The sequence below is a fragment of the Toxoplasma gondii genome, chromosome XI, assembly GCF_000006565.2.
Source record: "Toxoplasma gondii ME49 chromosome XI, whole genome shotgun sequence".
Taxonomy (NCBI): Eukaryota; Apicomplexa; class Conoidasida; order Eucoccidiorida; family Sarcocystidae; genus Toxoplasma; species Toxoplasma gondii.
In genome coordinates this window covers 3,071,531-3,092,402 of record NC_031479.1, presented here as the reverse complement: position 1 = coordinate 3,092,402, position 20,872 = coordinate 3,071,531, and the positions used below count along the sequence as shown (strand labels likewise).

The 20,872-nt window shown below is 51.5% G+C and overlaps 5 protein-coding genes across 5 annotated transcripts; 2 read left to right on the top strand and 3 right to left on the bottom strand.

The window, feature by feature from the left end:
- Window positions 1-155: 155 nt before the first annotated feature.
- TGME49_313090 (hypothetical protein) lies at window positions 156-2,493 on the bottom strand. The gene is made up of 2 exons (XM_018782747.1): window positions 1,915-2,493; window positions 156-1,250 (listed from the first exon to the last, which is right to left on the bottom strand). The coding sequence occupies exons 1-2, from the start codon at window positions 2,011-2,013 to the stop codon at window positions 975-977; spliced, it is 375 nt and encodes a 124-aa protein (XP_018635446.1). The 5' UTR covers window positions 2,014-2,493; the 3' UTR covers window positions 156-974.
- Window positions 2,494-3,787: 1,294 nt separating this feature from the next.
- Window positions 3,788-7,497, top strand: TGME49_313080 (hypothetical protein). The gene has a single exon (XM_002364479.2). The coding sequence runs from the start codon at window positions 4,443-4,445 to the stop codon at window positions 5,808-5,810; it is 1,368 nt and encodes a 455-aa protein (XP_002364520.1). The 5' UTR covers window positions 3,788-4,442; the 3' UTR covers window positions 5,811-7,497.
- A 455-nt stretch (window positions 7,498-7,952) lies between these two features.
- On the bottom strand, window positions 7,953-10,093 carry TGME49_313070 (hypothetical protein). Its single transcript, XM_002364478.2, has one exon. It carries the CDS (start codon window positions 9,714-9,716, stop codon window positions 8,715-8,717), a length of 1,002 nt encoding a protein of 333 aa, XP_002364519.2. The 5' UTR covers window positions 9,717-10,093; the 3' UTR covers window positions 7,953-8,714.
- An 835-nt stretch (window positions 10,094-10,928) lies between these two features.
- On the bottom strand, window positions 10,929-19,875 carry TGME49_313060 (eukaryotic translation initiation factor 2B, putative). Its single transcript, XM_018782746.1, has 9 exons — window positions 17,776-19,875; window positions 17,261-17,392; window positions 16,118-16,609; window positions 15,387-15,521; window positions 14,593-14,815; window positions 14,144-14,217; window positions 13,508-13,609; window positions 12,679-12,719; window positions 10,929-11,772 (listed from the first exon to the last, which is right to left on the bottom strand). Exons 1-9 carry the CDS (start codon window positions 18,607-18,609, stop codon window positions 11,631-11,633), a joined length of 2,175 nt encoding a protein of 724 aa, XP_018635447.1. The 5' UTR covers window positions 18,610-19,875; the 3' UTR covers window positions 10,929-11,630.
- Window positions 19,876-20,328: 453 nt separating this feature from the next.
- Window positions 20,329-20,857, top strand: TGME49_313055 (hypothetical protein; the record flags this gene model as incomplete). Its single annotated transcript, XM_018782745.1, has 2 exons — window positions 20,329-20,420; window positions 20,689-20,857. The coding sequence occupies 2 exons, from the start codon at window positions 20,329-20,331 to the stop codon at window positions 20,855-20,857; spliced, it is 261 nt and encodes an 86-aa protein (XP_018635448.1).
- Between the last annotated feature and the right edge of the window lie 15 nt (window positions 20,858-20,872).

Here is a 20,872-nt window from a genome sequence, read left to right as displayed (position 1 = left end):
AGACGAGCAAAAGACTCGAGAGGAAAGTCAAACAGAGAGAAAGGGAGGAAGCGAGAATGAACGAAGGGAGGCGACTCCTAACGCGTAAAAAAAGGCAATCCGAAAAAGAAGAGAAGAGGCAAGCTAGAGAAAAGGCCCTCCGTGGGGTGGGAAGCACTGGACAGCAACCACAAAGGAAATCGCGGCGCGGAGTCAAGCCGACAGTGGGAGAAGAGAAGAAGCCTCACAGTTTAGCGCGTAGAGAAGTCAGACGACGTACGAAGACAGGAGAAGGCCGAAGAGAACAGAAGAGGAAAGAAAAGCCGGGTGGAACGGGGAGACTCGGAGAGCAAGCAGGCGACGAAAACGGTTTGCACTGAAGAAGAGAAAGACAAATGCATGCAAAGGATGTGCGAAAGTGAAGGTGAATTTCCGGAGTGGACGCAGAGGACAAAGCTTTCTCAGGAAAAGTTCAAGTCTCGGACAAGGAGAGGAGCAGGCAAGGCGACGCGACAGCCAGCAACCGGTCAGCTGTATGAGAACGATACAGAGAGCGAGGACAGTTGTTGGCGAGTTGCGGTCGCGCGGCAGTTGTCTCACGTCCTCTGAAACGCTTTGACGCGCTCGCGAGGTGAATTTCTCCTGAGATTCGCCGCAGAAAAGTCAGCGGTCCGGACTTTGTTACGTCGCAGAAAACTCGGTCTATTGAGGCGCTGAACGTCTCGCACACTGCTCAGCCTTCTCCTCGCCTTTTCTTTCTTCTTTCGGAGCTTTTTTCGCTGTTCTCTGGCCGTCTGTTTCATCAAGAAGCGAACCCATCAGGAGTCTGAAAAAAAACAATTTTCGGTCCCCTTGCTGCCCTGCGGCTGGTCCAGACGCTTGCAAAGAACTTCTCCGGGGAACTTGTGCGCGCGTCAGTTCGCTCTGGGCAGATCATGTAGAACGGGGAGAGAAGCCTCACTGCGAGGCGAGAAAAACGAGGCCAGAAAGAGTCTCTAAGAAGGCGAAGCGGGAGACGAACAAGCAGGCAGCACCGGCCGAGACAGGGAGGCCGAGCATGGACCGCGAGAGGAAAACGACGAGGGGAAGAGGCGCAGAGCAACAGCTGGCTGCGGAGAAAGATGAATGCGCAGGCATCGCAGAGCCGACCTTGCAGAAGGAGGAAAAAGGAAACTTAGGGAGCGCAAAATCCAAACTTTCTCCCCTCCCTCTCGCGTGCGCTTGTCGAGAGGTGAGGGTGACGAGGTGAACGAGCAGCAGAACGAAGGCGCCTTCGCAGAAACACACACAAAAAAAACGAGGACATGCGCAATTCGACGAAAAGAAAAAGTCACAGTCGACCTTCTTGCGACACGGGCCGCGAGCTACCGGCCAGACGAAGCGAAAGTGCATGCGTGGGTTGAGAAAAAAGGCCGGACCGTCCGTCGTCCTCAAAAAACCTGAGTGATGGCTGGCGCACGACGAAGATCTCTCCAACTTCGAGGTGTCTGGCAACAAGCGAATTCCCCGAAACGCTACATAAAAAATAAACTGTCACATGCACATGCCGCTCACACTCTAACAGAAATTCGCAGACGGAACCTCAGCCACATACACATGCACATGAACGGCTCGGCTGCATGTGTCGCACTGCGGCCCAAATACACTTTGTATATATACAGACATACATGTCTTTAGTGGTGGTACGGCAACCAGCGCGATGAGATGACGCGTGGAAACTTTTCACTCGCAGGTGTTGCAGGAAATCAACGACGTCGAATCTGGTCAAGATCCACACTTGCCTCCTCGATGAAAGTCCAGTGGGTCCTTCCCGTAGACCTTAAACGCTCTTGAACAGATACGTATAAATTTGTGCACGCATCAGGATGGGCAAACACACAGCGACTCATCTGTGGTGGTGTGAGCAGGGAAGTGAAGTTCCTGTGAAGCGTTTACGTCGAAATCAGGTGTATGTACACCGGACTGTCGCCACCGCCAGACGGCCGAGCGCGAAACAGACAGAAGCAACGCCTCGACGCTTCGTTTTCCGCGCATTTCCTTTCGCTCCGAGATCCTTTTCGAACCCGCACGTTCGTCTTTCACTGCTCCTCCACGGCCTGAATTGCGAAAAAGCGTTCACTGCTCCGGCAACTTCGCCCGGTTTCCAGTTCCTGGACAGTCTGGCGTCGCCGTGCACAGACCAGCGTCCTCTACACAACAAGACGCAGCGAAAAGGCGCCCCTGAGACCACAAAACGTACAGATAGCAATCTCCGAAGATACAAGACACCAAACAGTCAGTTAAGAGTGCAAAACAAACGTGTGTTTTTCCGAGCTTCATGGAGGGACCTGTGTTTCTACGAAGGCGCAGAGACGTTTTTCTCTTTGCTTCCATTGTGTGACAGAAACAGTACACAGTCAGAGAGCGTCAGAAAGTGATGCAGAACCGCGCGACAATTGTCACAAGAATCTGTGGAACCGGTTTAGATACAGACTTTGTTCGTCATTTTCAGCGTCTAGGCGTGTACTTCTCGACTCCTGCAAGCAGTATTATTCCACCAAATTTGCTCTCTTCCTTATTCGCTTAGATACTGACTTTCCTTTGTTACCGGATACGTTCTATGCTTGTTCTGAACAAGCACTGTCAGACGATGCACGAGAGTTGCATCAAGTTCTTGGCCTGGACGTGAGGAACCGCTCTTAAGGAGAGCGGTTCCTTCACTTAGGCAACACGACCTCAGGTGGCGTCAACACCGCACGGTGGTGGAGAGAGAAAAGGTATTCGCACGAGGTACTGTAGATGCTTTACCTTTTACGCGATGGAGACAGTGGGGAAGAGAGGAGAGAAAGGCGGAGGAAGGTGAGAGACAGACTAATGGCGAGAAGCGAAACTGAGAGGAAGAAGAGAGGAGAGAAGTAGAAAGAGGAAGAGCAAAAAGGTTCTTCTTAAATCAAATAAAAGATGTCAAACTGAGTCTGTCTGAGTTTCACTCCAACTCTTCCAGCTCACGATAACTCGTTCAGGTTTCTTTGTTCGACTCTTGTCCTTCCTCGCCTTTCTTTTTTCTGAGAGAACGGGAGGCGTTTCTCTTCTGCAATTCCTCGCTCTGCGTCTGACAGAGAGACAACGTTCATTCTTCTCGCGGATCCACGAACTTGTTTTCTTGAAAGAGAAGCGAGTGTTCTTCTCTGCATGCATCTGCACTTGAAGCATCGAGCTAAAGGTGTCTCTGCATCTGTATGCATAAGCCGGAAATGCGTATGTGTTGGAGTACAGAGACGGCCCATTCTCAGAGATGTAGGTATATATATACACATGCGTATAGTTGTCAGTGCTCACTGCTACTTTCCTCCTGCGCACATGGATACGCATAGGCATACTCACATACACGAGCTGCTCTAAGCGAACGAATCTATGCGTATAAAGGAAGCGTTGTATTGTATGAAATTGGCAATCGACACAAGTACATACGCATATTATATATATCTATCTATCTATATATATATATAGGATATTATATATAAATAGATATTACAGATATTATATATATTTATATATAGGGAAGTCGGGCGGCTGTCTCTGTCTGCACATATGTGTGTTGCACTTGTCTATTTGTCTTCTTTCTTGGAGAGAAATGCATTGCTTGGCCTTCGCGTTTCCTGTTTTCTTTCAGAAATTCGAAAGAAAAACCTTTTTCTGGTAGTGAGAGAAGAACGCGGCAATTCGAGAGAGACGCTGGTGGCGTCGGGGGCGCGGGGGGAGGACTGACCGGCCTCTGGTGTGTTGCCGCGAGGCGAGAGTGCACCCTTTTTTTCCGTGAGAAAACCTGGTTTTCTATCGCGGCCCAAAAGTGGATTTGCTGTTCGCTGCGTGCTTGATTCTCTTTTCTTCTTTGTGTTTCTCTTTCCTCCCGGAAGGTTGCTCTCCAGCCGGTGTGAGTGTGTGTGTGTGTCTCTAGAGGATTCTCCATATCTGTCTCTCACGCTCCGGTGGCCGTTTTTCGTCTGTCTTCTGCCCGTTTCCCTGAAAAGACGGACAGAGTGTTGCAGTCTCGTTCTCTGCTGTGTTTCTTCAGGCGAAGTCGCTTGTATCTCGGATTTCGCGGAAGTTCTCTCCGGATGCACTCCTGCTTTTCTGCGTTTCTCTAGCAGAGCAAACAGACGACGACCCGCACAGCGCGACACGGCAGAGCTGCGGCGGAACAAGTCTTGCTCCTGAGTCGCTCTGAAGGCGAAAAAAGTGACGTGCATGCATCTTCGTCAGACACAAGCAACGTCCGATTTTCCACCCTCTCAAAGCGACTCTCTGCGCGCCGGAACCTCTCGCCGCCTGCTGGTTTGCCCTTCGCATCTCGACCTTCTGTCTCGGCGCGTAAAGAGCCTTTTCTGCTCTCGTCCTTCTTCGCCTTCTTCGTTCTTCTGGCCTCTTCCTCTTGTAAATTCTGTCACCTGTTCCCCCAAAGTGTCTGCCTGCGCTCTCCAGAAATGGCGGCCTCGGTTCCCCGGCTCCCCCCCCTCTTCCTCTCCACTGCGCTCTTGTTGTGTCTCGCGGCGGACTTCTTTGCTCCCTCGACAGTCTCGCCTCTCGCTGAGTCGCGCCGCTCTGGCGACTCGCTGTGCCTCTTCGCTGCGGCAGCCGAGACGCCGACGCGCGCGGACGCCGGAAAACCAGTCGAGCAGCGGCAAGCGGAGAACTCTGCGAAGACGACCGTCCCCGAGACCGAGAAAGGCGAGAGCAAGGAGGCGCGACTTCTCAAGTATGCCGAGCAGAGAGCGGAGAACGCCGAGGCGGAGTTGAAGAAGTTCAGAGAGGTTCACGAAACGTCTGTGCGTGCATGCACCGAGGCGACGCAGCGCAAGCAAAAGGAAGTGGACGCATGCCAGCAGCAGGCAGAAAACCTGCGGACGATGTACAACGCATCGCAAAGCGCGAAATCCGATGTCGAGAAGAAACTGAGGGAACTGGAGCACAAGCAGGCCGCCGCCTCTGAGGCAACGAGCGAAAAACTCGAACGCGAAGTCGCTGCGCTGAAGAACGGCCTCAGTCAGAAGGCGCAGGAGCTCGGCGAGAAAGTGAAGCTCCTTGGAGAGAAGGAGAAGGAAGCAGCAGATCTGGCGGCTCGAGTTCGCGCACTGGAGAGAGACCTGAAGCATGCGTCGGAGAAGGTCGGCGAGGAGAGGAAGAGCTCGGATCACATTTTCACAATTGAAGAGATGCGCGGAACGCTCTTGTCGATCGGGCGACTGTACATGGCGATTGGAGAGCATGTGGTTGCATGCATTCCGCGCGAGGTGTCTGAGAAGCTGGGAACAGTCAAACTGGAAGTCGAGACTCTCGCTGCGCCGTACCTCGAGGTCCTCAACGCGAAACTGCTTGCACCCGTCGCACCGACTCTGGAGAAGGCGAAGCTGTTTCTGGAGACAACAGTGTATCCTGTAGCCGCTTCTGCGGCAGGCAAGGGTGTTCAGATGGTCACCTCGCTTTCCGACGACCTTCTGCCGAGTGTCAACGGCCGCGTGGACGCTGCGCTGGCCCCGCTGTTCGCTTCGCACCCTGACGTCGAGGCTCTCATCCCGCCAGGACTTGGAGACCGCCTCGCGCTTCTTCTCTTCCTCGTCATCGTCACCTACGTCCTCGCGCTCCTTGCCTTCCGAACTGTCCTCTGCCGCTTCTTCGCGTGCGTCTGCCCGTGCTGCAAGCGCCGCCACGGCAAAAGAAGGCACAAGAAGTTCACACCAGCAGGCGCGGCTGCGGCCAGCGCGCAGTCCAGCTTCAAAGACAAAAGGGGACCTCAGGAGACACCCGCCCGTCCATTCGCCTTCGCCGGAGACTACAAGAAACACAAGGCGTAGAAGGGCAGAGAGATTCCGGACTGGGGCAAACAACGGAGAAGGTTCCTTCTGCGCGAGAACTCTGCGCTTCGTCTTCGGACGCGTCGCAGAGAAACAACGAACGGTGACGCAGTGCGACTCGGGACGAAGGCGAGAAAGCATGCCCCTCCCTGTCCGGCCTTCGGAGTCAGGCACATCTCATGCACATGCGTCGATGTGTGGAGTCGACACACAAACACAGAGACGCTTATATACTTAAATACACGAGTTTATAGAGTCCTATATAAAGTGCGTGCTTGTATATAAACTAGGTATCCACATGTGTATGGGTGACATCGATATGTCGGTGGTGGACAAAGAGAATGAGAGAGAATGAGAGAGAGAGAGAATGAGGGAGAGAGAGAGAGAGGCGCACAAGAGAAAGACTCTCGCACCTGCAGGGGACGCGATCAGCAGAGCTTTCGAAGGGCGCGGCAGCGTCTTTTCCGAGGTTTTTGAGTCGTCCAACGTCAAACGATTTCCGTGGCTGGCCTCGGAGCGGAGACACTCGAGTGTCAGTGCCGTCTGAGCTTTTTTTCGGTGTGGGCGTAAACACTGTTTCGGCAAGTCAGAGGCTGCCGAGCGCCTCATCTGAACGTCGGAGCTTTTTCCTTTGCAAAAGCGACAGACGCCGTCACGCATGTTGCAGAGAAGAGTGACTCGGGATGCACCGCGCCCGGACGCGCCTCGGTACCAGACTCAGCCGCCAAGAAACCTCCCAGACCCCTGCTGTATGAACGCACGCAACCGAGATGCACTGCCAAAAGTCTGGGCACTGCACGAACAAACACACTGATATATAATACATATAAATATATGTAAATATATATAAATATATTTGTAATATAAATATATATATATATAATATGTCTATATATATATATATATATATATGTATTTGAATGGACACGTAGTACATGCATCGAGAGATAAGCGTATGCCTGTGTATGTACATGTGTGTGAATTTAGAGCTGCCGAAGAACGACGTGCAGGCAGGAGAGGGCGTGGGCGCCTTTTTCTCGCCTGGCTTCTTGGGACTATTTCCAGGTCTTCGCTCCTCTGGTTTTTTCGCTGGCTCGTTGTCGAGGTGATTCATTTTTATTAAATGCGTTTGGCTCCCTCGCCCTGCTCCTGACGCGCACCCAAAAGAGAGTCTCGGCAAGCTGGACAGACACTGGCCAGAAGACACCCTTCTTCAGTCGTGCGTTCGGAGCGCTCTCTGTGTTGGAAAACAGAGGATGTTGATGAGGAGACAAAAACACGATCACAGGGAGGGAGGAAGGCACATGCCTCTAAGTTAAACACATAGATAGATAACTTACAAATAGAGAGAGAAACAGACGCGTAGAGAACGAGAGGTGCGCCCGTCCAGCGAACTGTCTAAAACGCATCCAGACAGGTGGATGTGCAAAGTGAAGTATCTGAGTCTCTGTACGATACACTATATATATATATATATATATATGACTGCATATATGTGAAAAAGTATAAGTGCGTATAATTATATTTAGATATATACCAACAGAATGACAACCGCGTTTTTCGAGGCTTTGGACGCAACGAAAGAGAAGGTGGAGTTCCTACACTCCATGGTTCCCCATTGAAAACGTCTTGGCGCGGATGTCAAGAAGATGCAAGGGTGTCGTGACTGCAGCAAGCATCTCTCTTGGGTGTGGCGCCTCTTTTTCTTGCAGCGGTTATGCGGAAATGGAAAAAAAGAGAAATTCATCCAGTATCGCAAGTACAGCCTGGTGACGCCAGCGTTCACTCGGCTCAGGTCCAAGTCGACATGCATATATATATATATATATGGGAATGTGGGCGCAGTATATTTTTTTTGGCATATATATGCATTTATATGCATCTGTGATTTCTTTATATATACGTACATATACCTATACGTAGAAAGCTACATAAATGTATGTATATATATATATATATATATATATATATATATATCAATGTGCAAGTGTGTGTTTCTAAGTTTCTGTGAATGTCCAACAAGGATGAACTGCTCCCGAAAATATGAAACGACTTCTTGAAGTTCGAGAAAAGACGGGGGAGCCTCGAGGAACTCGGGCGAACGGCGGCTGGAGTCGGGGTACAGACAGCCGCGCATATCGGCAACTGTTTCGCGTTCGACATATCGTGTATATATTCAACTCTACAATGCGAGAGACATGCATATATTTATACAGTTATTTGTTTATATACTTATACTTGTATGATATATATATATATATAACTGCACGCATCCGATAAGGGAAAGAGCATTAGGATCCAGCATTGTCACGTGAGTTTCGAACGATCAACAGGAAATTCGAGAAGGGAACTTTTTTACTGGTGGAGTTGAAAACAAAAGGCCGAAGAGGTCGAGGCCACAAGAAGCGAAGCGCTCAGCAGATCCTGGGACTTCGCCGAAAACACGAAAAGATGGTTCACGATCTCACACTGTCCTTGCTGCATCGACGGATCCTGCCAGTTCGAGCTTTCTTCGTCAAAACTATCAAATGCAACAACAAAGACGCTCTCGTTCATTCCTGTTTGCGAGGTCTATGAAATTTGGGGTTCTAGACGCATACGGCCTTTCTGTTTGGCCGCCTCCCGCAATTTCTCTTCCCGCTCTCCACCTCTCTTCTCTTTTTCCTTATCGAAGCATCGAACGTTTACTTTCTTTTTAGTTACCACCTTCCTGGAGAAGGTCTCACTTGTTCGCGGAGTCCCGGCCAGCTTCTTTTTCTTCGTCCGTGTTCTCCTTCACTCTCTAGAGTCCTGGAGAGAAGCTTCCTCGTTTTTCGCGATTTCTGTCCAGCAAGCGGCTTACTGAAGGATGTGCATGCAGGAGTCCGTCCCTCACTCTCTTTCCACGCTGGTGGCTCTGCGCGCTCATCGAGCTGCGTCCTCGACGTTGCCGAGCTCTTTCTGGCCGATCTGCTTTTCAAGTGCATGCAGCTTCTTCTCGACGGAAGCCATGCGGTAGGCGGCGTCCTTTGCGAGGATGTGGAGGTGAACTGTCGCTTCGTCGAGTTGGTAGTAGATGATGTAGAAAGCACAGCCACTGGCGATGAGGAATCCGGAGAGGAAGCTGCAGAGTCGCGAGGCGAGGGGAATTTTCGCCTTCTTCTTGGGAGCGCAGACACCGGAGCCTGCGCAGTCGCGGCTCTCGGCGGTCTTGCAGCGCCCGAAGAAGAAGCGCCTCTTCTGCTGGGGCTCTTGGTGCGGCTTCTCGCTCTCGACTTGACTGCCTTGTTCTCTGATTTTCCTCGCGTTTTCAGCAGCAGGACTCTCCACAGAGGCGCCCCGAGGCTTGTCATTTTTTGGGGAAAACAACGATAAGAAGCCTTTCGCAGGCTTCTCCTCTGCTGAAGACGACGCCGGAGACGGGGAGGCCGGCGCCTCTGCCGCAGCAGAGGCGCCTGCGCCTGCGGGAGGGTCGGCAAGGCGCGCCGGCTCCACCGTCTTCTCACCTTGGATTGCTTCTGTCTTCTTGGAGGCAAAGAACGACAAGCCAGCCAAGTTGCGAGACGAGAGGAAAGAGGGCAAAGCGCCGACGGAGACAGGAGCTGAACGCGGGAGAGGAGCGACGACGGAATTTGCATGCGCGAGAGTCCCCTGACCCACCCAGCGAGCACCGAGGCGAAGCTGCCTGGCGGCGATCGGAGACGCGAGGAAGGACGCATCCGGCTTCTTTGATCGATTCGCCCTGAAGATCGACGCGAGCAGCGTCATCTTTTCGTTGTTGGAGATCTGCGAGAAAGAGGAAGGTGCCCCCGAAGACGGGAACCGAAGTGCGGCGGGAGCCCTCATGGTGGGTGTCCGAGACATGCGCTTTTTCTTAAAATGGATCCCTGTTTTTGCCTGAGACTGTGCCGCACAAAACGGGTACATACACGGAAGGACTGCCGAACAACAGAGAGGCGCGCCGAGCAGAGAATGCTTCACGATTCACATTCCGCACAGCGAGGAGAGGCGCAGAGGGACGTGTGTGCGCAGGCGAGGAGAGGTTCAAGGAGCTCTTGTGGGCAAAGCGAACTTCTGTTCTTTCGGCAGCGAAGGTCTTCCAAAACGGAACGAGAAACACATCAGCCTGGTAGTCCCAGGAACAATGCACTGGTGTTGGGCAGCGGCGAAAAAACTCGAGAAGGACACCCAAACTCGTCTCTATCAGAGGACGATTTGCGTCCCGGGGAAAGACTGATCTACAGGACGAGCACAGAAGAATGAAAGACGACGCTTCTGACCTGCGATTTTGAGAGGCAACTGGCAAAAGACCCCCGCCGCACAACGTCTTGCGTGTGTGTCGCGAAAAATGTGCAGGCGCATGCAGAATCGAAAAATCCAAGTCCCTCAGAAGCGCGTTCGAGGGCGTGACCCCTCTTTCGTGTTCGAACTCGACTTGAGGCAAAGCCTCTGTCTATCGTCACACTAAAGCAGAGCATCAAAAGAGAAGGCTGAGAGAGGCGCAGTTGTTTCGGATTGCAAAGGGAAACACCGCGAAAGCGAAAGGGTTGTCTTTGCATGCGCGCATCGTCGGTGGAGTTGAAATGAAAGACCTGGAGAGCCACAGAGACACACCCGCGCAGCGTCGCACGCGGGCTGAAAGAGTCTTCTACTCCCTGAAGAGAGACTCGTGGAAATGTCTGTATCCGTGGCAGATGCACAGACGGCGAAGCTGTGCTACACTGACGGCTGCCGGCGCCTACTAATTTAGTGCAGAATGTGAGGGAACGAACTTCCCCGGCACACGTACGATTCTCGAGTGGACGTGTTCGATCAAAAGGACGGAACACTGAAGAAAGCAAAAGTCAAAAAGGGAACCCCTAAAACGCCGTCCGGCCATTCGAATCCTCAGAGTGCTTCGAGGCGTGCCGATCCGCTCTCCTGGTGTACATACACCCGACGAACAGCAATCACTAGCAGGCTTCTGCAAATCAGAAGTTTCTTTCGCGCCCCTCTAAACCCTGCCTCCGTGTCTTGTTGACAAAAGTGTGCAGCCTGTTTGATGCACTCGCTGCTTCTGCTCCCCTCTTCATCTTCCAGAAGCTCCCGTCGTTTTTGTGAGTTCCCTAGGTTATGCATCTGTTCTGGCGCGAAGTTAAGGGGGAATTCGGCAGTCGTCGTGTCCCAACAAGGCGGTAGCAGAGATCCGAGTATCATTGGTGAACGCTTTAAAAAAGGAACGCCAACCAACTTGTGTTCCTCCTAACGAGTCTCTGTGTGTACAAGGGGGGGCTGTATGTTCGAGGTTTTCCGCGTGGGAACAACACCTGAGAAACACGACTTTCCTGAAGTGTGCGTGGGGGCATGTGCTGCCTTCAGAGGAGGTCTGCATTTGGGCGGCAATTTCCAAAAATTCAAACATGCGTGAGACGCACATATGCGCCTGCAAGCCTGTTGCTGTGTGCAGAAGGGCCGCGACACTGTGATCCACAATTTACTCCATACAGAAATGCCAATTGATCAACACAAATGCGCTTCCTCCGTTTCTCACCCGGTACACAAACACCGCCTCCCTACTCACACTTCTCCACAAACCCTCATTCTTAGTTGCATTGCGTTTCACAGAGCCACACCCGCCTGCATGCACTTCCTCGTTTTTGTGAATCGCGGTCCGTACCTCCGAACCCACGCACGGTTCTGGAAGGACACTTTTCTACTTACATCTGTGCACACACGCATACAGTATATGTGTATGCGCACTCTTCTGGTCACATATATATACGTACATATATGATATGTAGGTGCGCAGATGTCTTCTAGATGTCGGAGAACCCTTGTCGCTCGGAGCGCAGAGGCTCTGCATTAGTCCAGAGTACAGAGGTCCAAGTCGTCGATGTGATAGCGCTGCTTCGACAAAGTGTACAAGTAGGATGGATCGATGGGGCCAATTTCTGTGATGAAGACTGTCAGCAGTCTGTCTGGGATGTAGTCGTAGAGCGGGATGCTGAAGCACGAACGACGCACAAGCAGAAAAACAGGGACTTGCGAAAAAAGTTTCCGGGCTCCTCGCGCCTAGACAAGAAAGGTCCACGCCCATGTATGAACTCGCTGAAAACACGAACACTTTCATCTACTTTCACGGAGAAATGTGCGCTGTGCATACATCGTGCCCCCCCCCCGCCAAACTCCTTTCGCTTTGGACAACTGTCGGGTCGGCAGAGCTCTAACACTCGGAAATCTGCAGTTTCTACACCCGTGTCGTTTGTCGAGGTACGTGAATTCGAGACACACGAGGACGAAAGGTGTTCGGCGTTTCGCATTCCAAGGAGGCAGAAGACTCTCTTCGACGTCTCAGCCGTCTCCCCTGCCTCTCTGTTTTCGCTCTTGACTCTGACAAGCCACTAAACGTCCTAAGGCATCCCCCCTGTTTCCATCATCAGTGGCTTTCACAGAAAAGAACATGATTCTATCAGCGGAGCACCCCTAAAGAGGTCCGGCATTTTCTCTGATCCACATCTTCTCTTAGGAAAAGAGTTTCGAGCTCAACTATCGTTTCTCCCACGCGGAAAGAATCGTCGAAATTGAGACCACAATACCGCCAAACTGAGCTGTATAGTCTGATATCATTGTGACGCACTGGCATGTTGCTCTACCTGTGTCCGTGCGTTTCTCTGTTCTTGTTACGGTGTTTCTAGAGAATACATTAAAACAGATGTTTACTGTAAACAGCGCCACTTGCAGAAAGTCTAAATAGAGTTTTTTAACCTAAGTGCCGGCCTGCACGCTCAACAAATCAAGGTGCGAGAGCGCACTGAGCGAGAATTCGACTCGCGTCTGGCTTCTTTGCCACGTTTCGCCAACCCGTGCATGCAAACTCTCCTAATTGTCTGCCTCTGAATTCTCTGCTCACCGTACACTGACGTTCTCCATCTCGGCACTCTCCGGCAGCAGCTGCGGGAAACAACAATACATGCATGCAAGTGGACTCGACAGTTACTGAGAAACGCGCTCCCTGACGGCTGCAGCGTGCATGAACCGAGGCCCCGAGGGGAACACATGACCACGGGGTGGGCCATTTCAAGCGCATGCAAAGCGAGAGAAGGTAAAAAAACGAATATAAACGAAACTCCACAAACCGCTCTGTATCCCTTTGTGAGAGCGCCTATAAGTATTCACTTAAACATATATATATATATATAGATAGATAGATAGATAGAGAGATAGAGAGATAGAGAGATAGATAGATAGATAGCTAGATAGATAGATAGATAGATATGCGCATGCACAGTGCAATGGCTCTGTGTAAATATGTGCGTAAAGACGCAGATATGTGACCGTCTGTTCTCAGATGAGGTTCACCCTCATAGCAGAGAGCACGGTCACGAGTGTTAACACGAGTGACGGCAGTCACACACTCCGACTAGAACATGACGGAATAAGCTTGGTGTCGCAGGGTATGGAAATCTTCCACTTTTATCTAGAAGACTTCGCACAAGATAGAAGAGAAGCACAAAACAGGAAATCGAAAACGTTACCCACAGCGCGAGTGTACAATTCAAAGGGGAAGATCAACGCCTTTGTCTCGGCGCCAAGCCTCAGGAGTCTCCTTTCTGCCTGTCCGCTGCATGCACTGTTCAAGCGTCTGCAGTTCGAGACACACTCATTTGAATGTGCATGTGTGAACAAACTGTATAGGTTTCTGCAAGAGCAAACAATGGATTGCAAACCGGACCCCTTACCAGCGCAGGAGGAAGAAGCTCGTTTCGCGAGTGGTGATCATACACCGGAAGATGTGTCAACTTGAAGAGAGGCGCGACCACGATCACCGGTTTGCTGAACGTCTTAAAACGGGTGCCACAAGAAAAGGAAAATCGAATGGTGCTCATACGAAAGCTAATGCGTGGTGTTTCACACATAAAAGCAGACAGATCAATGTATGTGTTTACCGATACATACATATATATATATATTTATATTCAGGCACATTTATGGACAAGTCGATGAAAGATACGTATGCACACATGTATAAATGTAGGTATAAATGGGTGAGGCCAACTATGCATGTTTCTTTCTACACCTGAACGGCTGTGCACGCATGCAGACACACACGTCCACAGACATGATGTTTAGGAATTTGGATAGGTCCGAGATATGTAGCTGGTTTCTTCGTCGTGACGGCGACGCGCTGTGCAACGCGAGCGTTTACTGAGAAAGGCAGCTCGTGGAATTAATTGCAGGAACGCCTTGAGCTGGATTGCGAGTTACGATTCGAAAAGAGCCCATACCACGGAAGGTCACGAGAGACGAAAGGGGGAGTTGAAAAACAACTGGAGGAAACGCAGCTCAAACAGAGAAAGCGCATGCAAACATCTCACCTTGGCGGCCTCAGCCACGTATCGAGCACCGCTGATAGTCACGGCACTTCCCGAAGAGAGGACAGCGCGAGTACCTGCAAACAGATGCCACAGAAAGAGTGTATGTGTTTCAAAAATCTACACCTGTTAAAACTAGACGTGAGTTTCTGGTCTCGCTAGTCAGTTACGTTTCCACCTAGATTCGTGTATACAAATCAACACACATATGCATATGTAGAAGTATAGATACGCATACACATGTTCACGTGGAGCTGCACACCTGTCTGCATACACAGACGCACGTATACGTGCATGCAATATATATATATATATACATATACAATATATATATATATATATATATATATATATATATGCATATATGCATATATGCATATATGAATGACGTTGTGTGTGGGGAAAGCGGTGGTCTCCTGAACTGTGGGTTTTTCGCTCCTTTTCTGACATACCCAACACCACTTTATCGACTTTGTTCATGACTGCAAAGAGCGCGCCGTCGGCGACATATGCAGTTTTTATTCCGCATGCAACGAGGCATTGCGCCATCTTCTTTCCGCCTTGCTCTGGGTCGCCTCCCAAAACAATCACTTGGAAATTACACCTGACGCGCTTCTTCTTTGTGCGCCGGCTGCTGGCACCGTGCTCGCCGCCTTCTTGGTTCTTGCGGTGAATCTGGGAGAGACAAAAAACAACAACGAAAGAGACACTGAACAAGTCGAATCGACGCACGCATATGCACACATACAACTACAAAATAATACATGTATACATGGAGCCAAGCATAAATATATGCAAACATAGATACATGTGCATGCCTCCACGCGTAAACGGAAAAACGAGTAGAAACAGATATACAGACACATGTACATACACACATGCATACATACACAAAGTAAACACAATATAACCATACATCCACACACATCCATAGATATATATATATATAGGTTTGAATAGGAAACGCAAGAGAGACTACAGAGGATAATTCGGCGACAAAAGCGTTGAATGCAGCAGAAACGAGTGGGAAGTTGTCCACGACTACGTCGCTTGCAGAGGTCAAAGGACCCGCATGCGGTCCCTGGATGCAGCGCGGCGAAGAGGAGATCGGGCGGCTGGTGCACAACTGCCACCGTGCCTCGAGAGACTCAAACGCAGCGATGAGACAAGAAGAAACAGAAGACAGTGAAGGACGAATACGGGAGAGCGGAAGCGACGAAGCGTGAAGAGGGTCAGACGCTCTTACGGCCTTGAGGAGCCTCTCCACAGCGAGGGAGTATCCGTAGGTTAAGATGCAGTCGCCGTTCAGAAAGCATGCAGTTCGGACATCGTCGCCTTCTTCCCAAGCGCTGTCGACTTCGGCCACCAGCTCGCTTATGCCCTGTTATGCAAAACGAAAAAGATACGTGCGACGTCACACACCAAGTCCACAGAAAGCGTTAAGAAGAACCACTCAGGCGCGCACAGAAAGCGAGTTGTGCCTGATCACCTCCACTTGCGCATGCGTACACATACACACCAACAAATCAGGAAAGGCGCCCAGACGCAGACGTGCATGTGCCTCTACGTACATGCGTTTCTCTGCATGTCAATATATAAACACGAATATATACATATATATATATGTATACATATATATATATATATATATATGTATATGTCAACATGTGTTTGCTTGTCTGAATGTATGCATGCACGTGCATACATATGTCTCTCTCTGTATATAGATTTGCATGCACAATTTTGTCTCATCACGTATTTTGATACAGGGTCCTGTGTCTCGTCTGGAAGTCCTCCGAGTCGACCACGAACGCCCCAGGCACCATCAATCACTCCCCTGACCCCACACCGTCTTTTGAGGACCTCGCTCCTCCCTCTTCTCCACTCCTGAAGGAACGGCAGCACGCGGTTCCCGTGCGTTCCTGTCGATCTGGGCGTCCTCTGTCACACCGCTTCTCCCCGTTCCCAGTGCGTTACCTCAAAGATCGACTGCTTGACCGAGGCAGAAATGGGTCGACAGTCGTCTGCTCCAGGCGAGGCGTAGGGGTCGAAGTACATCGCCATGGAAGGTGCCGCCCGCTGCGAGGCCCAGCGCGCGACGTGGAGCGTTCCGGAAGTCGTTCGATGCAACGCGGGCCTTTCGTGTGAGAAGAGAAGGTGCTCTCCACTGGCGCCAGGCCTCAAGGGCAGCTGCTCGCGCTCTTCGCCCTGGCGACTGTTTCCTTCTCCGCGTCCGAGTGAAACAGAGGCGCTGGAAGAGACGCACCCACACGAGCGACACAGTGCCGTTTCCGAGGGACTCTCGGCTTTTCTTGAGCTTTCTCGGGTCGCCTCAGAAAAGGACCCTGGGCTCGAGAGAAGCGAAGAGACGTCCCGGCTCTTCTGCGCGCGCTCGGCAGCCTGCTGTTGCTGTCGGTGTCTCTGCAGCTCCACGTGTTTGTAATGCTCTCGGCGGATGATGCACAGAACCTGCGCGAAAGCCACCAGGTGCCATGGAGAACGCTAGGTGATGTTTCATCTACTCGTCGCATGCAAGGCGTCGCACATGCAGTACGAGAAAAAGGCTCAGCAAAAGTGAAGTCCACACGCAGGCCGTGAGGGGCAGAGCAAGAGGGCAAGGTGGTCCTTCGGGGAGAAGAAGCATGCAAGGTGTCGTGAATGCAGCACGGGAGAAAATGCCAGAAAGAAGGTCAAAACCAAGCAACGTCAGGCGACGCAGGGAGTGGAGAAATCCAGAGAGATTCCAAACGTAGACAGGTCGAGTGAGGGGGGTGTGCGGGGAGCGCTTCGGTGAGCATGCGCTGTCAGAGACTCGCGAAGGAAAGGTGGAGATACAGCCGGGCCATCAGACAGTTGAAGATTTAAGGCTTCTGAGTCTACTAGATCCGGCTGGATGCGGAACGAGAAAGTGGTGAGGAGAGGCACGAAAAAAAGACCGCGTTTTTCAGGAAGAAAGACAAGAGGAACCACGACACAGACAGCCGACAAAAAGAGGAGCGACACGAAGACAATGAGTTAAGCAGAATGCAGGATAGTGAAACGAATCCGACAGAAGACAGAGACGCAGATCGAGAAGACGATACGAAACGGAGACACGAAGGGAAACGGAGAAGGAATTACTCTTCTCAAGACGTTAGCAACGAGGAACTCCATGGGGCTTGCGCGAATAAGGCGACGGCCGACGTGCTTCACGACATCGATGAGTTCATGCGTTGTTTGCCACGGATAGACATCGACAAGGCGACGCAGAACCTGAAAAAAGCAAAAGGCAGAAACTGGTTCGTCATCCACTGCATGCGATCGACGGACGAGGCAGCGGCCACCAGGGTGACCGCAGCCCATCAGCCAAATATAATTCGTTTCTCGAATTCTACACAGGCGTGGACATCTGGCATCGAATGTACGTACAGCAAACAGTCCTATACCGACTACATGTCGACTTGTTGTACAGATGTTAACGCGTAATCACTCTATCAAATTACGGCCACCATCGGCGTGCATTTACAAGAGAGACATCTGCACATGTATATAGATGGCCATATATATATATATATATATGAAGATATATTTGTATTGATACCTAAAATTATACATACTTGTACAGTTATGTGGTGGCCATAGTCTCCTTGACGTACCTCAGCAGTGCGTCGCGCAGCTTGGTGGCTTCCTCGGAGTTCCCGTCTCCTGAGCTGAAGGATAAGAGCCTCAATAAAGGGCGCTGTCCACTCGCAAGTGGAAGACGTTGTCCGCTGCGCGCCTGCCAACGGTCGGACGCCTGCCCCCTCGGAGGTCCTTTTCTCTCTGTCACCTGGTGCTGTGTTCTCACCCTTGCGTTGCAGTGCCATCACACCGGCGCCCCCCGTCTCGAAACTGGACGTCGCGTATGAAGTCGGACAGGAAGACGAGCGCACCGGGAGGGGAGTGTCGTCCATGCTCGAGTTGTCTTTCTGGAACTCCTCCAACGAGTAGGAGGCTTCCGCCATCAGCGGTACGCCTTCGCCTGTCGCCGGCCTCAGCGAGGTGTACACCGTTTCAGCCGTGAGGGCCGCCGAGAGGCGCCGCGCTGCGCCTGGGTCCTGGAATCCAGATGCTCCGGAATTCGGCGGCAGATCTCGCCCTGTCTCACGCTTCTCACTTTCCTCCGCGCGGCTCTGAGCATCAGCGAAGGCCTGAGCGGCGGCCTGCTCCACGTCGTCTGTCCGCTTTTCTGTGCTGCGGTCCGCCTTGGCTCGAACGCTTTTCTCCGCGCCTCCAGCGTCCGCCGGCGCCGTCATTTCGCAGCACAGACACTTCTTCGGCGGAACGTAAGACAACAGAGGCGGCGGGGGCATGCTGCTGCGATCCAAAGAGCCGCTGCGCGAGGAAATCGAAAGGCCGACGTAAGAGGACCGCCCCATCATCCCGCGCGCGTCGGTCTCCGGGAGGCTCGCAGGGTCCTGCGGACTCCGAGTGCTCTTCATGCCCTCCATCAGGATACACACAAGCCACGGGGTGCTCGTACATCTGAGGAAGGACGATATGCACAAGTCAAGAAGTGTACGTACACCTCGGGAAGAACGCTGGAAACAAGTCACGAAGTGTACATAGACCTGAGGAAGTTATGTCCGTGTTTTCATTCAAGCATTTAGCGCTCGTATCGCGTAAAGTCGGTTTTCCAGAGCGGACACTACACGGGACGCATCGTAGCAGGGGCAGAGGAAGGCCATGCAGAAAAGGAAAAACGGCGGTAGCAGAACACAGGTTAACCGGGAATTGAGACACCAAACAAAACGGTGGCCGAGTGAAACAGCGGGCAAATTCGCCTGCCGCGTAGTGAGTCAAGCAACAGGGAGAAGGCCACTCTTTCATCACAGCAGGCATTCCTCAGGTTAAGTGCGAGACAAAGAAACATACCTAGGAAAGTCGGTGACAAAGCCTAGGCAGATGCATCGTGTAGTCAGAGCCCCAAGCAAAGGAACGTATTCGTGGTTTTCAGCGGAACACGGCATTAATAAGCAACTGCTTTGCTGTTCCCTTCTTTTCGTGTATAAATCGCGTCGGCCCTCCACAAGTTGTGGCAAGAAAGGGGGGGAAGCTAGCGGTTGAAAAGGCGGCTGGACAACTTTTGTCCGCGATTTTGAGAGAGCGAAGGCGGAAGTTGAATGAGCTGAACTGGGGGAGAGAGGGGATACAAAACGAAGCATGTAGATTGACAAACAGGCGCCTTGCTGGAACACCGACGGCGCGCCGTCTCTCACTCTGTTCGGTTCCGTTTTTCGTGACGGGAGACGGGAAGCCGAAGCGGCTGTGGAGGTCTCATGCAGAATTACATCTCTGAAGCCGACGAGCAGCCCGACTAAACAAATGGCGGTACATTAGTTGCAGCCTCTTCGATTGTCCGCTGCGCCTCTGAACCAGCATGGCACCGATGCGGACAGCCACGGAGATTCACGAAGACGGCAAAAGCATGGAACGTTTTCGGGTCTCGTCAATGAATGATGTACAGTGCGGCGACAGCTTTGTCCTCCGTATTCGCTGCCAAAACTCAGAACGCTTTCCAACCAACATCGTCTTGCGCTGTGTCTGCAAAGGAGTTGTGTACCGTTTTGACACGCGAGCCTCCGGTGTACTCGCACGAGTCACGGGAGACGGACCAGTTCGGAAACGTCCCCTGGAGCTGCGGAAATCTGAGACAACATCCGCATCAGAATGACTTCATTCGCATCGGCAGTCACGAGACAAAGCGTCGTTAGCGTTAACTCTTACGAAAAAAGAAACGGCGGGACAATACGCAGTAGGGGCAGCGTCGATTGAGTGCATGCAGCGAAAATTCGAGCTGGGGTGGCATCAGGAGACGCACGCACCGACTCGTTCTCGTGTCGGTGCAATTTTGGAGTTCTTCATAAGAGGATGTATATCTTTCTAGTTACATATTAACCAGTAACCAGCAAACTGTATAACTTTGAGGAAGTGCAGTGACACTCCGTCTCGAAACCATATTTAGTGTGTTCAACAATCTCCACATGTGTATATCAAGAAAGGTGTAGCTTTGGAACCATACACAAACCCACTGTCCTTCGTCGGGCCAGTTTCTATGCGCAGCGACATGTCATGACTCTAATGGTAGATTAGCGACTACCACAGACGTAACTCCTTTGCTGGCTTAACTCTGAACCAACATAGTTAGTGGCTACATCTTCCAAACAAGCATGAAAACCGGTCCGATCACGGACATTAGACCGAACCTGCGAGAGTTAAATACATCGTGGATGGCTACAGATTGGCGGCTAAAAGAACTCAAGTGAGTGGAGACGATGAGGCAGCTAGATGCGCAGCTCACAGATGCTCACTTCTCCCTCTCCCAAACACTCCCAGTTTGCACATTTTCAATATGGACGGGCCGATACTGCGTCTCGAGATATGCAGAACACACTCAAATTCTGAAGACGTACTGGATTTTCTGCTGATGAGTTGCCTGCCAAATCTTGAATCATGCATGCGGTAGTCTACATTAGCACGGGGGGCGGGGTTAAAAAGAGGGCTCAAAGTGTATTGTTTTACCTGCACAGGTCAAAAATGCATGCGGAGCACGCCAAACTGCTGCAGTGGAATTGCGCCCTTCCTGTTACAAACATCGGTCCGGTTCCCCAAGCGCGTTTGCTCTTTTCGCAGACCGGCGTGCATGTGCTGAGTGGAGTACTAGCAAATTTGCTTATGTCCGTCGCAGGTCGCCTCTGACGTCTTAACCACTGT

Excerpts from the sequence above, each read along its gene's own strand:
- TGME49_313070 (XM_002364478.2), bottom strand. The coding sequence starts at position 9,716 with ATGTACCCGTTTTGTGCGGCACAGTCTCAGGCAAAAACAGGGATCCAT.
- TGME49_313060 (XM_018782746.1), bottom strand. The coding sequence starts at position 18,609 with ATGGAGGGCATGAAGAGCACTCGGAGTCCGCAGGACCCTGCGAGCCTC. Across the intron at positions 16,610-17,260 it reads TTGCTAACGTCTTGAGAAGA|GTTCTGTGCATCATCCGCCG; the intron begins GTAATTCCTTCT and ends GCTTTCGCGCAG. Across the intron at positions 12,720-13,507 it reads AGCTTCTTCCTCCTGCGCTG|CTGCTGCCGGAGAGTGCCGA; the intron begins GTAAGGGGTCCG and ends TGTTTCCCGCAG.
- TGME49_313080 (XM_002364479.2), top strand. The coding sequence starts at position 4,443 with ATGGCGGCCTCGGTTCCCCGGCTCCCCCCCCTCTTCCTCTCCACTGCG.
- TGME49_313090 (XM_018782747.1), bottom strand. The coding sequence starts at position 2,013 with ATGCGCGGAAAACGAAGCGTCGAGGCGTTGCTTCTGTCTGTTTCGCGC. Across the intron at positions 1,251-1,914 it reads TACATACACCTGATTTCGAC|GCGCCTTCGTTCTGCTGCTC; the intron begins GTAAACGCTTCA and ends GTTTCTGCGAAG.